This window comes from Rhinolophus sinicus, linkage group LG13 (genome assembly GCF_036562045.2).
Source record: "Rhinolophus sinicus isolate RSC01 linkage group LG13, ASM3656204v1, whole genome shotgun sequence".
In the NCBI taxonomy this organism is placed as follows: Eukaryota; Metazoa; Chordata; class Mammalia; order Chiroptera; family Rhinolophidae; genus Rhinolophus; species Rhinolophus sinicus.
The window spans coordinates 40,107,776-40,124,082 of record NC_133762.1 but is presented as its reverse complement, the minus strand read 5'-3'; the positions used below and the strand labels follow the sequence as shown (position 1 = coordinate 40,124,082).

Here is a 16,307-nt window from a genome sequence, read left to right as displayed (position 1 = left end):
TTAAGGTCTACAATAATCATTACTGTGTGATACTGGCTGAGAGATAGACACAAAGATCAATGGGGAAAATAGAGAACCCAGAAATAGACCCACTCAAGTACAGACAACTGATTTCTGACAAAAGTTGCAAAAGTAATTCAATAAAAGAAAAACTAGTGTTGGAGCAATCAGACATTCATAGGTAAAAAAATCTGTTTAAACCTCACAACTTAAATCACATTCTTTAACTGTAAAACATAAGACTATAAAATGTTTAGAAAAAAAAATAGGAGAAAATTTTGGGGACTCTAGGGCTAGGCAAAGAGTTCTTACACCTGACACCAAAAGTTTGATTCATAAAAGCAATTGATAAATGGTATTATCAAAATTCAAAACTTTTGCTTTGCAAAAGACCCTGTTAAGAGAGAGAAAAAAACAAACTACAGGCTGGGTGAAAACACTTATAAACCACCATCTAAGAAAGGACTTGCATCTGAAATATATAAGGAACTCTCAAAAATTCAACAGTTAAAAAAAAATTCAATTAGAAAATGGGCAAAAGACATGAACAGACATTTTCCCAAGGAAGATAGACAGATGGCAAATACACGCATGAAAAGATGCTCAAAATCATTAGCCATTGGGGAGATGCAAACTAAAACCACAAGCTATTACTACACATCCATCATAATAACTAAAATGAGAAATAGTGACAACACCAAATGCTGGTGAAGATACAAAGGCACTGTATCACTCATACACTGGTGGTGGATATGTAAAATGGTACAGGCACTCTGGAAAATTGTTTGGCAATTTCTTTAAAAACTAAACATGCAATTCCCATTGTACTCTTGGACATTTATTCAGAAAAATATTATGTCCACACAAAATCCTGTACATGAATATTCACAGCACCTTTATTTGTAATAGCAAAAAACTGGTAATAATTCAGATATCCTTCAATTAGTGAATGATTAAAAAAACTGTGGTACATCCATACTATGAAATACTACTCAGCATCAAAAAGGAACAAACAATTGATGCATGCAACAATTCAGATGGATCACAAGGGTATTATGCTGAGTGAGAAAAGCCAATCCCAAAAGCTTGCATACTGTATGATTCCATTTATATAACATTTTTGAAATGACAGAATTTTAGAAATGAAGAATAATGGTTACCAGGGGGTTAGGGGGAGTGGATGTGGCGATAAAAAGGCATCAAGAAGGATCCTTGTGGTGATGGAAATGCTTTGTATCATTGTATCAAAGTCAAATCCTGGTTGTCCCATGTAGTAGTTTTGCACAATGTTACCATTGAGATAAAATGTATAAAGGTCACAAAGTCTCTCTCTATTATTTTTTACAACTGCATGTAAGTCTACAATTATCTCAAAACAAACAGTTTAATTAAAAATACATTTATTATGTAACCATAAAATAAACTGAGATTAGACTAGATCAGTGGTTTGAGGTCTTCTCCAGCAGGCGAGGGAACCCAGGGAGGGCAAGAGAGAAAGCCAAGAGGATAGGGCACAGGGACCTCCATTTCCTGCGCCCACCTTTTCCACTAGAGCGACTCTACTTGAGCCAGTTTAGTAAGTCAATCCTAAAGAACACCGTGCTTGAAGTTTCATGGTTAGAAAGTGTTAATACCTGTAATAGCTTGGAAGCGCTAAGGGCCTGTGGTCCATCCACCACCACAAAGAACAGGTTTCTACTCAGAACACAGAACTCTGTGGTCCTTGCTACTTCTCTGACAAGCAGGGCAGAGGGATAAGTAAATCTAACTCCTCTTTCCTTCCAATCATATGAGCCGTGTGTGATACAGTTGGAAGGCGCTCTGATCTCCCTATGTAAGATGTTTACATGTAGAACTCAGGTATGATTCAAAAATTACCAAGTATTGAAAGAAGTTCTCACACAATTTCTAAGTCTCAGCAGAACTGCCCCTTTGGTAGTAATAAAAGACAACTTGTCGTCCTGTCTAATGTAGAAGGGGCGTAGCAGAAAGGTACCGGTTTATTCTCCTTAGCAATCAGTTCGCTCACCAAGGGGCACCAATTCCCACCTGAAGCAGACAAGGCAGCCAAGCAGACAAGCAGGGCCACACGAGGGAAGGGGACTGGAGGCAGGCAGCCCACTCAGTGCTGCTCGCAGTAAGGCAGAGGAGAGAGGGGGGCCTTCTGATCAGGAGGCAGAGCCATAGCCTGGCTGTCAGGGCCTCCGTGTCCATGGACAAGATTCCTACTGATCCTACTTTCCTCCCTTTGCGTGTTTACCCAGAGCTTGGGCCCAGCACTGCGCACTCCATTCTCAGAGCCACACGCTGAGGTAGTGGGATTGTGTCCCTCATTTCCCAGTAATCAAACAACAAAACACTCACACACATAAAACTCTAACACCAAATGCATTTACAAAAAAGTCAATGGATATACTATTTCATAGTATGAATGTACCACAGTTTTTTTTAATCATTCACTAATTGAAGGATATCTGAATTATTACCAGTTCTTTGCTATTTGTTTTATCACCGTTTCTCTCTCAGTATCGCTGAGGGGACTAAATGCTCGAAGGAGCATGAACAGCTTAACACATCCCTGGGATCTTCCACAAGTTTTGACAATTTCTCTCCCAACGGAATTCCAGAATGAAGAAGTCAAGAGAGAGACAACTCTCCAAATGTCCTTCCCTAACCTTCTTAAGGGGTGTGGTGGGGTCACGGTGTGGGCAGCACCCAAAAGAGCAGCTTTGCCAAGGCCAGGCCTGGCCTTACTCCTTCATTCCTGTCTGCTATATGCAAACCGGACCTGGGCCCTGTCCTCTTAGCCCAGCTCTAAGAAGTTAATCATAACATACCTACTTATTAAATGCTTAAAAGGTTCTTTCCAAATATTAAACATGGCGGGGGATGGGGGGAGGGCAGGGGCTTCTTTGAGGAGCTGACATTTAAACAGGAACTGGAAGAACAGGAGTTGGCCGTGTGAGGTGGCGGGCGGAGAGCACCTCAGCAGGAGGGCAGAAGGAGCATGGCACCCTGGCCGAGACACAGGAACTACGGGGGCAGTGGCACAGGACGACGTGGGAGGGCTTGGGCACTAGGCTTCAGGCATTATCAGGGATTTTGTTTTTATCCTCAGAGAAATCAAAACTCACTGAAGAGTGTGGCAGTTTCTTTGGATTAGAAAATTTTTTTTCCTGTACCAATGTAACCAGTTTTAAGTGTACAGCTCAGTAGTATTCAAATATATTCATACCATTGTGCAACTGTCACCACCACCCATCTCCAGAACTTTTTCATCTTGCAAAACTGAAATTCTGTACCTACTAAACAATATGCCCCATTTCCCGTCCCCCAGCCCCTAGCAAGCACCACTGTACTGTCTGACTCTATGAATCTGACTACTCTAGGCACCTCATATAAATGCAACCATACGATATTTGCCCTTTTGTGTCCTTTCCCTTAGATAGTGTCTTCAATGTTCATCTGTGTTGCAGCGTAGGTCAGGAATTGCTTTCTCCTGACGGCTGAATAACATCCCGTTGCGTGTACACCATATTTGGTTATGCACTCATCTGTCCTAGGTATTCATGGATACCTGTTACTTCTACCTTTCGGCTACTGTAAAGAATGCTTCTATGAACATGGGTGTACAAATATCTCTTCAAGACTGTGCTTTCAATTCTACTGGTTATATGCCCAGAAGTGGAATTGGTGGATGATTACGGTAATTTAATTTTTTAAAGAAACACCATACCATTTTCTATAGTGGTTGCACTATTTAGTGTTTAAGGGTTCCAATTTCCCCACATTCTTGCCAATACTTATTTTCTGTTTTTCTTTTCTTTTCTTTTTTTTTGATAGTGGCCATCCTAACATGTGTGAGGTGGTGTCGCTGAAGGATATCCAGCAAGGGTTTTAAACATGATCTGATCTGTTTTAAAAAGTCTGGTCTGACTGCTATCTGGGAAATGGACTGGAGGGTGGTGAGCAGTAGTGGAAGCTGGGGTCTCCTCACACAGAGGCTGCATGCAAGAGGGGAGGAGACAGACAGGGGTGGTCACAATGACGGAGGTGGTTTGGAAGTCTGAGAGGAGTGGAGCGGGTTCAAAATGGTTATTGCTGATTAGATACAATTAAATGCAACAGGGTTTCTAGGCAGTTCTGATGACTGTGCTTTTACTGTGAGGCCGGGCTTCCTCCAAAACCCCGAGGAAATCAATGAGGATAGAAAAGAAGTCCTTAAATGGAATAAAGTGGAAATAAATGGGCCTAACTATATAGCAAACAGATAATTTCATTACACTGATGGAAAAACAAGCATTAATCCAAGTATCTTCTGAACACAATACTCTATATACTTCCTCAGAGGGACACACTCAAAGGACAAAAAGAACTGGGAAAAAATCGTATTAGAAACTTCACTTAGTAGCTTTCTTCTTGGTAGGCACTGATGCAGCAGTTCAGAAACGATTTGTGTATTTTAGGATCAAACAAATAAGTAAACACGTTGATGCTCTTAGGCATCAGGGTTCTCACCACAGAACGGAGCTACAAGGAGGGAATAAGAGAATAAGGATCCCAGGGTTAGATTAAAAATACAAGTATCAGTTTGATTTTTAAGAAAAAAACTTTAAAAATAAAGCTTCTAACTCTAGTCTCTGACAAAGCCTGGAAGTGATAACATCCTTAGTCTTAACGAGCACACACTCAGGGTTTTTAAATAATATTCCCCATTGTCACGCGGGGTGAAACGCGGGGTCTCTGGTCCCGCGCCCCGCACAAGAACACAGGACATGATGAGGCCAAAAATGAACACCCACGGAGCCATAGATAGGGTAGTCATACCACTGTATTCTCACTGGGTTGGAGACGCAGAAAGCAGAAGCCACACGATCCGCAGCCCGCTGTCCACTTTTCTCTGCCAACCATCCTCACTTGCTAACTGCAATCCGCCGTGCTAAGTGCAATCCGCCCTTGCTAGCTCAGCCACCATCTTCTTGCTAGCCCCCATTTTTGCTACCGTAGCCATAGCAGTTATATTAGCGGCCAATGGCTCTCTGAATACAGCTGACGGCCAACTAGCCACAGTTGATGGCCATTTACTATCTGAGCCAGCACCTTTCCACGTGAGGCCGAGAGCCTGGAAACTGCACTCCTGGCTCTGTCCCCACACCCACCAACAGAAATCATGGCTCCTCAGAAAAATGGGCGATTTCAAGGTAGGGGGCAAGGAAAGTGCAAGGTGAGGCTGGAACATCTTATTGTGCCAGACAGGAAGAAAACGCTCAAAGAAGGATGAGGACATGTCAAAAGGACACAGGAGGCAGCTTGAAGGGGTTCCCACCAGTCAGCTCTGGAACGACGTGAGCATTCAAAGAACAACAGAAATGAACTATAACTGAATTAAAAAAACCCCACTAGTCTATACTAATATTTTAAACATTAGAAACGAGGGGGACAAGGAGTATAGAAAACCTTTTTATAAAAAAATGCTAAAATAAATGTAGAAAGAATGATAAACATAGAAACTTACTGCTTTATAATCATCACAATAATAACTGATTTGGCAAGAAACATCAATAGGTGCTAAAACCACTGGGCGAAGACCATTAGGAAGCAGAATATTCAGTCCGCTAGTGTAATCCCACAGATCACTTATTAAACACAAAGGAAAACAGGTGCCTTTACTATAGAGAAAGCTGGAAGATACTGTCGTAACCAAGTGATCAAACCGAACAAAATCAGCTGTGATACAGGTCACACACCTGATGCGAAATGCTGAGAACAGAGTCTCACCTACACAGTGTTCTTGTCGAAAACGTTCAACCTCCATCAAATGATGAGCAAGCAATCTGATCTTGAGGAAAAAAATCTGAACATTCTACACAAGAACTGACCTCAAGTCTTCAAAGATACCAATGCCACAAAAAAACAAAAGTCTAAGAAACTGTTCTAGATTAAAGGTAATTTAAGAGACATGACAATAAATGCAATGTGTTATCTTGGTTGGACAAGAAGAAAAACTCAACCCAAAAACCGAAAGACTAGCAAAAAAGGAAACTTGGGATGACTGCAGAAATCTGAACACGAACTATGTACTAAACTTACCAACACATCGGTGCTACATTTCCTGACCGTGATAACTGTATTAAAGTTATATAGGAGGATGCCCTTGTAAACACCTGGAATTACATTATGAAATATTTAGGTGTCAAGAAATAATGCTCAGATGGTTCAAGAACAAAAGAGCATACAGAAAAATTCAGCAAATATGGCAAAATGTTAAAAAAATGAGTGAATCTAGGTGGTGGGTATATGAGTGATTATTGTACTATTTTTGCAAGCCATCTTTTCTGCAGGGTTGCAAATTTCAAAATCAAAAGTCAAGAGAATGAGAAGATAAAAGCCTGACTAGAGAAAATATTTATAAAACACATATGATAAAACAGTGCTATAAAAAATATACAAAAAAAACCTCCTAAAACTCAACAAATAGAAAATAACTCAAATAAAAAATGGGCCAAAGACCTGAACAACTGCCTCACCAAAGAAGATACAGATGGCAAAAAAGCACATGAAAAGCTCCACATCGTATGTCATCAGAGAAACGCAAATTAAAAGAAAAATGAGATACCACTGCACACTTACGAGAATGGCCAAACTCTGAAACACTAACACTCCCAAATGCTGACGAGGATGTGGAGCAACAGGAAGCCACATGCATTGCTGGTGGGGACACAATGGCACAGCCTCTTTGGAAGATAGTCTGGCAGTTTCTTACACACCGACACACACTCCAACACCACTAAGAACGAACCCTATAGTAAACTATGGACTTTGGGTGATAATGTGTGTCAATATATAGGTTCACCCAATTAAAAAAATGTCCCTCTGGTGCGGGAGACTGACAGTGAAGGAGGCTGGGCGTACATGTGTGTGCGTAGGGCAGGCGCAGGAGGTACATGGGAACTCTGCACTTGCTGCTCAATTCTGCGGTGACCCTAAAACGGCTCTAAAAAAATAAAGTCTATTAAAACAAAGTTGGGCGTGGAGTGGAGTCCCGAAAAGGCACGTTTTCCTCAGCAGCCTACTCTGACAGCCTCCAATGGCCCAGCGCATCTCTATTCTGCAGCCACTGTAGCACTTGTGGACTCTTGACTGCATGATTTTATTTCCCGTGGCATTTCCCAGGTGAGTCTTCTCTTCAAATCAATTAAAAACAGAGAAGAGAACGGAGGAGTGGCTGTGCCCACGAATGAAAGATCCTTCCATTAACCTTCCTTCATTCTCTGGATACCCCCACCCCATTCCTAATTTCTGGCCACCGGTTCTCTTTTCTTTTTCCCAGGGGAAACTATTACTTAGAAGTACCTGTCAAAGTCACTCAGGTGTTCTGAATCGATATAATCATCCAAGTTCAGGGTCAAGTCTGACACTTGCTGTGAGCCATATTCCTAGAAAAATAAAAACGAAAATAAGCGACTGGGAATATTTGGGGGCTAATGAGTGGATTAGTGGGGGGAGAATGACAATTAAATATTCAAGCTAAATACATATACACACAAAGACACATCCAGAAGGACTGTTTGTAATATAGGAAACACCCTTCTAATGCCTGGGGACTTCTCTGATTTAGGAATACTGTCTTTCTGAGGCAGAGCCCAGAAAACCTACTTCCCAGGCTCTTTTGCTGCTTGTGCACAGGTGTGTAACTGAGGTGCCAAACGGATGCACAACTTTGACTTTGAGGTGGGCGATATGAAGAAGGAAGACGAGCAAGGGACAGATTTCTTGCTAATGAGGGGTCACAGCATCAGTGGCTCATGAGAAGAGGCACCAGGGCTGGCAGTATTGGCCAGTACCTAATGCCTCAGGGTGGTGGCAGTAGCACTGGTTTCCATGGCATGGTTTAGGGCACTATCCTGGAAGCCCAGCCTTGAACTTGTTTCCAGCCCTTCTGACGATTCAATGAGCTACCCCAGTTCTTTTAATAAACCCAATCTGTTTAAACCTGAGGGGATTTTGTTGTTTGTAACTAAGAAGCTTGTCTGATATAAGATCTAAATGGTCATCGAAAGGGAGGAATAAATTGTGGTATTATGAAATACTATATAGTGGTTAGAATAAATAAGGTATATCTATATGCATTCCCATGTAAACACCTCCAAAACATGTTGAGTGGAAAAAGCCAGGTGCAGTACAATACAGACTGTATGATACTTTTACATGAACACATGCAGGCAACCAGGTCAAACAAAAAGAAAGTCACTGCCCTCATGGTGCTTATAGTCCAGTGACAGAACGTAACACTAACCCAAAGCATAAATACATACATAATTACACATTGTGGTACCAGGCAGGAAAATAAAATCATGAAGCAGAGGCATAATTTAGATTTTTCTGGCAAGTGAGAGTCGGAAGTCAGGACTGAGCTTTTTGACTAAGTGAAAAATGAGAGGGAGTTAGCCAGGCTAAAGAAAAGATGGAGGGTGTGCATGATGTGTGTGAGGCGACCCACGGTGGAGGGGAGAGCTTTCCAGCACAGGAAACAAGAAGTGTAAAGCCTCCAAGGCAGCAGAGAGCTAGGCTTATCTAAAGAACTACAGTAGCCACCGGGGGCTACAGTAAGTTTTTTCTCCCATGTTGTCACTAAATGGTTTATCGTAACCATTCCCCTGTGATGGACAGTCCCCTGAGCCCTTATAATACCAGGTGGTGAAAATCTTTGAGCACAGAGCTTTTCTATACGTCGGGCTCTTGCCTTAGGATCAAGTTGCAGAAGTAGGCTCACCAGGTAAGGACTTCACAGACATTCCGAGCTCTCCATGCATACTGTTAGATGGGTTTCGAAAGGCAGACCCCACTGCCCACTCCCATCAGCAGACGTCCCCACGTCTCGGACACTCACCAGCACGTTGATGATCATGCTCTTCTCCACAGTGACAGCCTTCACCAGGAGCTTTCTGGCCCCATCCTTAGATTCATACCGGAGGGCATACAGGTCTTTATTGTTGCTCCACTCCGCAGGCAGCAGTTCTGATTTCTTGTCACTGGGACCCGGCTGAGAAGACACCAGGGTTGTGAGATGGAAGGTCATGACCTCAGAACACAGTTATAGAGGACCTTGTAGACAATCTAATCCCATCCCTCTCTTCCCAGATGAAGGCATGGAGGTCAGGAGAAACAAAATGTCCCAGGCCCTAGCAGGTTAGAGGTCTGGGACCTGGGTGTCTGGACTCCTTGCTTTTGATCCCCTCTCATCTCTGACTAGCTTCGTGACAGAGCACAGGAACTGTCAAGAATCTGCAGCCATGGTTCAGTAGTCATCTCCTCACCACCTCCCCTGCCAAGAATAAGGCAAAGCATCTCTTGTCATTGGTTTCTTGTCACTGTGCAATTCTAAGGCAGTGTTTTTCAAAGATTGGAATTCGGGCCATCTGCAGTAGGGTCACCAAAACACTGACAAAAAATACAGATTCTAATGCACCCCTCCAGACCACTGGAGTGCTTTAACAAAAATTACAAACAATTGTCATACACACGCAAAATGTAGCATAAGTACAAGATAAAAGAGAATGACAAAATGCACACCTATGTGTACCTAGCAGCAGCTTAAGAAACAAATGTGTACCTAGCAGCAGCTTAAGAAACAGAACACTGCCAGTACGGCTAAAGCCTCGAGTAACGAACCCCCAGCAAAGCTCCCTCCTTCCCTCTCACAGGTAATTACTACTCTGTATTTCTACAAATTTCTTAACTTTTCCTTATAGTTAGTTGTATTGCTATGCATACAACCCTAACAATAAATTGTTTCAAATGTTTCTGAATTTTATTGCATTGCTTTTATCACTTGCCTTTCTCATTCGATAGTTTCTTGAGATTCACCCATGTCAATGTATTTAACTACAGCTGATCACTATAGGGCATCTCATTGCTACACAGCAGTTCACAGCTATACAGCATACAATGGTGTATGTTGCCAGTTACATTCTCACTTTTTGATAGATATTTGGAGTGCGTACAGTTTGTTTAGCTATTACAATCACCGCTACTATGAACGCCCTTGTACACATCCCAGTACACACGGATGAATGTCTACCCAGTATGTACAGAGGAAGAACTTTTACTTTAGAAGTGCACAGATTTGCACTCCCATCAACAATGGCTAAGAGTTCTGGATGTTCCACGTGGTCAGTAACATTGCTATGTTCAGTTTTTAAATTTCTGCCAACCTAGGGGTTGCAAAGATGCATCACTCTGAGTTGTGATGTCTTCCTTTCTTTTGTTTTTTAGTAATCCTGCGACTTTCCTTTATACACTAGTTTGAGAACTAGATCTCAAACTATTTCTATAGTAAAAACTAATACAGTGATTTCCAGGTGGGGAAGGAGTTCTTAAACAAGGTTGACAAAGAGAAAAAAAGTGCTGTCTTTGAGACTGTTCGTTATTTAAAGCTTCTGTTCAACAACAGATACTACAAAGTTAACAGGCAGCCACAGGCTAGAATAAGCTATCAGCCGTGGCTACAAATGAAAAGAATTAATAACTAGCACAACAAGGGAATGCCTGGAAAACTAACAATGAAAGTTGGGAACCTACTTGAAAAATTGGTGACCAAGATATGAACAAGCAAAAGATTAAAACAGCTAAGTGTATAAAGGATTATTCAACTTTATCAGCACTCAGAGAAACGCAGGTTGAAATAATGAGATCCCAGGTTACACCCATCAGACTGGTATTATCCATTTTTATACTTTTTTGCCAAGTGTTTGTGTCAATGTGGGAGAATGGTGGCCATTTAAACTCTTACTACCGTGTTTCCCCGAAAATAAGACCAGGTCTTATATTAATTTTTGCTCCAAAAGATGCATTAGGACTTATGTTCAGGTTCAGGGGATGTCACCCTGAGAAATCATGCTAGGGCTTATTTTCTGGTTAGGTCTTATATTCGGGGAAACACGGTACCCCTCTGAAGAGCAATCCGGCCATACTGCAATGAGGGGGGCTGACACCTCATGAACCAAAACCTCCACCCCTGGAAGAACCCCTGTGGAAGCACAGAGGACATGATGAGGGACCTTCATCACAGCCTTATCAGGGACACCAAAGTGGAGCTGATATGCAAAAGATGCTCACAGAGAAATATGCTGTATCCATGAGAAGGAACAAACGGGATCTAACTGTAGCATTACAGATAAAAGTAAAAAAATAGGACTTAAAGAAAAGTTAAGGAAAAAATGAGATTTATAGCTGGATATTATTTATGTAAAAAATTTTTAAAACACATGCAAAAAATCTGTATTTTTTTCATGGATTCATATTTATATAGCTAAATATGGAGCAAATGGACTGGGAAGATCTATATTTGTGAAAATATAGTAGGAGAGAGTGGGACCAAAGATGAAGAACAAGGGCAATAAGACAAAGGTCCAGCAATGCAGGCCTTACACACCCCATGGACAGACAGCAGGAGGCCACGAGTGGAGAATTGTAGGCCTCTCCTCCGTGGTCACTCAGGAATCCAATGGGGAAAGAGATCTCAAGTAAAATTCAAGGTGTTGCTACTAACGTGGTTTAAAGCCTGACCCGATGACAAGGAAACTCACAGGCCTGGAGCAGAGAAATGAGAGTGACAAAAAACAAAAGTGAAACTAATCAAACAAAATCAAAATCAAAACAGAAGAGAAACTACTCTGTTAAGTAAGAAAGAGAAACTCTTGTCATCGCAACCCAGTCAATTTTCTGTAACGTGTAGTGTTGTGGATTTAATGTTTACTTTGGAAATCAAGAATTTCAGAAGACGCCTGTCTTTGTTAAGGGCCTTTGAATTTATATTTATATCTTCCATCTACAGCATTCAACCCATCAGAATTTTTTCTTGGAAGGTAGATAGTTCAGTATGCTCACTACCCCATAACCTCTAGCTTCCAGAACCAGAGAGAATCTTGGGGCCAGGTGAGGCTGATGCCTCTCACTGCAGTAGAACAAACTGTTTCCCAGCCCCAAGGGCTGCCCTGATATGGGAAAAACAAGTGGAACTGACAGGGACTGGCCCTGGTGGTATCAGGCCAAACACGGCTTTCAACTGCCCTCTAGGCCCTTTGTATATCGGGCCTCCCAGAAAGCTACGATTGGAATGTAGCCAAAGTACATGGCTGTGTAGTTTAAGTCCCTCAGATAAAAAATCGGGCTGACAGGGGCTGAGAATTGCCCCAAGTCATACTAAGGCAGACACAGAGCTGGGTTTGCCATTCAGAGATTCTGGTTGCCCAGGCCATGGCTGGAGATTTTTCCCAGCCAGGTCCACCAGAATGACCCCCAAAAAGGAAATAGAGCTGTCCCCTTAGGCAACTCCTGGGGGTTGGAAGCATTCTTTAGTGGTCATGAATTCATCCCAGTGCCTCTGAGCTAAAATGCACCCAAAGAAACTCAAACAGATTACTTTGAGACTTTTCTCTTTGTCATCCTTAGATTCCTACAACAGAAAACAAAATTCTCTAATTTAAGTCTACGGCCATCTCTCTCCCACTGCCACCTACACCACTTGACACACCTGTAAAGCTTTTATGAGGCATGGTGCTGACTTCAAGAAAGAAATCCAAATATTGGATTTTTACTCAAACCAATGGCTGCATTGCTTCCCTAATCAAGTTTTATGGACACAATTCCCATACCAGAGGAGGCAAACCCAAAGAAAAACGCAGGCAATTTAGCTTTTCATTTAACTGCCAATATATTATATGATCGAGTACGTACACACTTTTGGGACCGTCCTCTCTCTCTCATCACCCCCAGAAGGGTGCAGAGCCGGAGGTGGCTAGAGAGGCAACATACACATCCTCTGAGCTTGACAGACACTACTGGTCTCTGCAGAGTCTTCCGGTTCCAGGCCAGAAAATTAAATACTCGCTCAAATAAATTAATAGGAAAGATGCCTCTCCAAATGGCTTCAACTCTGAATGAAAGTAGACTCAGCAGAAGTGAAAGGAGGACAAGTGCAACCTGAGCTCCAATGGCACTTAAAAGAAAGGGCAAAGAGAAGCAAAAATCCAGTCTGGTGTGCAGTACCAACAGCTGTCCCCTCCGAGGCATGCATGACTTAGTACCGGGGTAGCCATACGAATAGGGGGCCATGCCTTGCAAGATGCTCCTCCTCACCCTCCCTCGCCTCCCACAAGACGTCTGCAGCCAGCGTCTTTTTCTGACCTGCATGGAATAAACACACCGCACCATGAACAGGGTGGAATTAGATGGGCTTTTCAGAATTAGTTCAGGACCTTTTATTTTAACCAGTCTTAAAATGAAATCATATTCTTTCTGCAGATTTCACCTGAAAATTTTGGGGCTCGGAGTACATGGCAAGGAGATGACGCTGGCTGGAAGGAGCCACTGATCTATCTGAACTGATGTCCCTAAGCTGTCAAAGTGACTCAGAGTCGATGTGAGAGGGGATGAGTGGTGGGAGCAGATCTGTAGTGTTGATATGTATCGTGGAATGGGGAGAAAAGAAGGGAGTCACGCAGACCCTGTGTAACAAGTTCCTTTTCCAGGAGAAGAGGTTCTGACGGTGTGTCACAGTAGTAGCAGCCAGCTGGGAATACACACGGCAGTGAGATGTGTGAGGAGGGGCACAGAACAGGGCAGACCTGTTAGATCTGAAGGAGAGCGCAAGGGGCAGAGTGGGGGGAGGTGAAGGCCCATGGAGGAGCTCAAGGTCAGGACCAAATCTTACTCCGCTTTCTCATCCCACTGCCCCTTGCACATCCTACCAATTCTTGGGAGAACTTCCCAGGAAAAGCTGAAATGAAATGACTGGGGCAAGTGAAAGAACTGTCAAATACCGGAAAGCTAGAGTGGGGCAAATGAGGAGATATAGGTTTCTGTTGGGGAGACTGTACACTGAAAGGGCAGGCCTGACACTTTTGAGTGGGAGCTGTCTCTATTTGGTCTAAAATGATGACAGACAAGGTAAGTGGATGGAGCGCAGGGTGAACAGAAAGGCCAGGAACAGAGACATCTGGGGGCAAGAAATGGTTCCTGTTTCCAAGTGTGTGTATGTGAAAGACCGGCCCTTCTTTTCCAGCCTTATCTCCAGTCCTATTGTCCACATGAGGGAAGAAGCATATGTGAGCTTGGAGGTGGGGAAAAGGGATGCTAAGTGTATATGTGGGGTCCCAGTGAGAAACTTGAGGTTTGGGGGGAGGGAGAAAAAAAAGAGAAAGTGAGAGAGAGAAAAATCCATGACAGTTCTTGTGCTTCTGATTCTGTTGGTGCCAGCAGAGAGACGGGTATGGTTGTGGTGGTCACTAGTTCAAAGAGACAGTGGAATGGGGCAGTGAGAAATCTGGGGAGCAGCTGGTTCTAAGTACTCAGGATGTGTAAACCGTGTTTGAGGAGGGATCCCAAAAGCTCTTTCTTGGTCAGGAGAGGGAACATTAAGACTCTGGATGTGTATCTGGGGAACTGAAAAAGGATTAGGGAGTTTGAGAACTGAAGCAGTTAGAAATGAGAGTAAAGTTAAAATCTCACTGTAAGATGCAAGGGGTGAGGTGCCCTGCTCCCCAGAGCTGGTCTAGGTTCTGAGAGTGAGAAGAGCGTGACAGTGAGGGGCAGGCTTGGAGTGCTGAGTGTGTGTGTGGTGACTATGGCTGGGAGGGTATTTTCTGAGGGAGGAGAAGGGAAATGAAGGGGGAGTAAGGAGGCCAGGCCCAGTTATCACAGGAAGCTGCTGTGTAGTACGAGAATCACAGGGAAGATGGGAGAATGGTTCAGCAAAGAACTAGTGAGGTAGGCTGGGCCCAGCAGTCCCAGGGCTCCCTGGGGGTGACAAGGCCCCCAGCTGTGAGAGGCAGAGCCTGACAAGGGAGGGCAGGAGGGAGGGACAGCTGTGGGGAGGAGACCTTACACCCAGGCTGTCTGTGTGTGGGAGGCACCTGTCTCCCCTGGCCCGAGTTGGGGCTCACAGCGGTGAGTGGGATGCACTGGGCCCTTGTTTGGGGCTGTGGGTCAAAGCTCACCCCTCTCCCTGTGCTTGGATCCAGTGATCTGCTGGAGGCCAGAGTACAGTATGGCGGCAGTACTGAGTACAGCTCCTCATCCCCCACTGTGTGGGAAGGAGCTTAGGGGACTTCAGGTAGGTGAGGGGTGCGCATGGGAGGACACCCGTCGAGGTGCCAGGTCCACACAATCCTGGCCTGGGAGACTGCGAGGCTGTGCTGAAGCGAGTTTCAATCCCGTGCCAGCTGTGTTGGAGGGGCTTTGGGCTGAGCAGGGACAGTACAGCACTTCGCCCACCCGCAGACTACTTAGCTACTATACCCGTGGGGTCGTGAACCCCAGGTTCCGAACTTGGGAGGGAAGAAAGGACAGGCGCTTTGGACCAGGCCTTCGGTCCTATGGGTTTGGGCAGAAGACACCTTACCCCCTCCCCCCTGATCCTGAACCGGCTCCGTGGCGTACCTGGTCGCCGGTACCCAAGGCGTGGTAGCCGTGCGTCACCACCTCCCAGTGAAGGAAGCAGACGAGCGCGTCCTGCGCACAGGTGATTGCCGGCGCCGCCGACGCGAACAGCACCTCCAGGCCCGCCATGCGTGTCCCGGGCTTCTGCGGGCAGAGGAAGTAAGGAAACGCGGTGAGCCCGCTCGGGCCTCCGAGTACTGATGACTCCGCTCTGCTACTCCGCTAGTCCTGCCTGCGCCTCCACGGCCGGCCAAAATGGAGACTCCCCGGGGTGGGGGCAGGGCCGCCGGAAGTAGCTCTAAAGGCTGGCGCAGCGGCGGGAGCGCACCGGGGCTGGACACTGGGGAGTGACACTTAAAGGTTCCGCCAGGTAGCGCGCGGGTGGGCCCCGGGCGGAGCGGCACTTCAAAGCTGGAATCCGTATCTTCCCCGGTTTCTAACCAGACCGCTGCAGACAGGGTATTTTGAGGAGAGGCCACTGCGTTCTGAGCCACAGACATCCCATCCACAAAACGGGATGGGTGTATGCCAGTGGCGGAAGAGGTTAAGAAATATGGCTAAAATATGTTCATCAGAATAGTTGGCTCTTATATAGTGCTTGCTATATGGCTAAAATATATTCATAATAATAGTTGGCTCTTATGTAGTGCTTGCTATGTGCCACATTATTCGAAATGCTTTACTTCTTGTGTTCATTTACGTAATCTTCACGACCTAACCTTGTGAGGTTGGTATTAATGATAGCCTCATTTTACAGTTGGGTAAATAGAAGCACAGAGGGTAAATTTGACCAAGATGACTGTCTCGCTGCGTCCTCTCCATACTGGCTGGAGAGCCATCCATGTCCTCCCACCCCTCCTCGGGGG

The 16,307-nt window shown here is 44.5% G+C and overlaps 1 protein-coding gene across 1 annotated transcript in view; it reads right to left on the bottom strand.

Moving 5' to 3' along the window:
• PSMF1 (proteasome inhibitor subunit 1) overlaps positions 1–15,933 on the bottom strand; it is a 35,248-nt gene extending 19,315 nt beyond the window's left edge. Inside the window, exons 1-3 of the mRNA XM_019755198.2 lie at positions 15,442–15,933; positions 8,891–9,043; positions 7,354–7,436 (exon numbers count right to left, since the gene is read on the bottom strand). Of these exons, the coding sequence (XP_019610757.1) occupies positions 7,354–7,436; positions 8,891–9,043; positions 15,442–15,570 (365 nt within the window). The 5' untranslated portion in view covers positions 15,571–15,933. The remainder of the gene's footprint in view (positions 1–7,353; positions 7,437–8,890; positions 9,044–15,441) is intronic.
• Between the last annotated feature and the right edge of the window lie 374 nt (positions 15,934–16,307).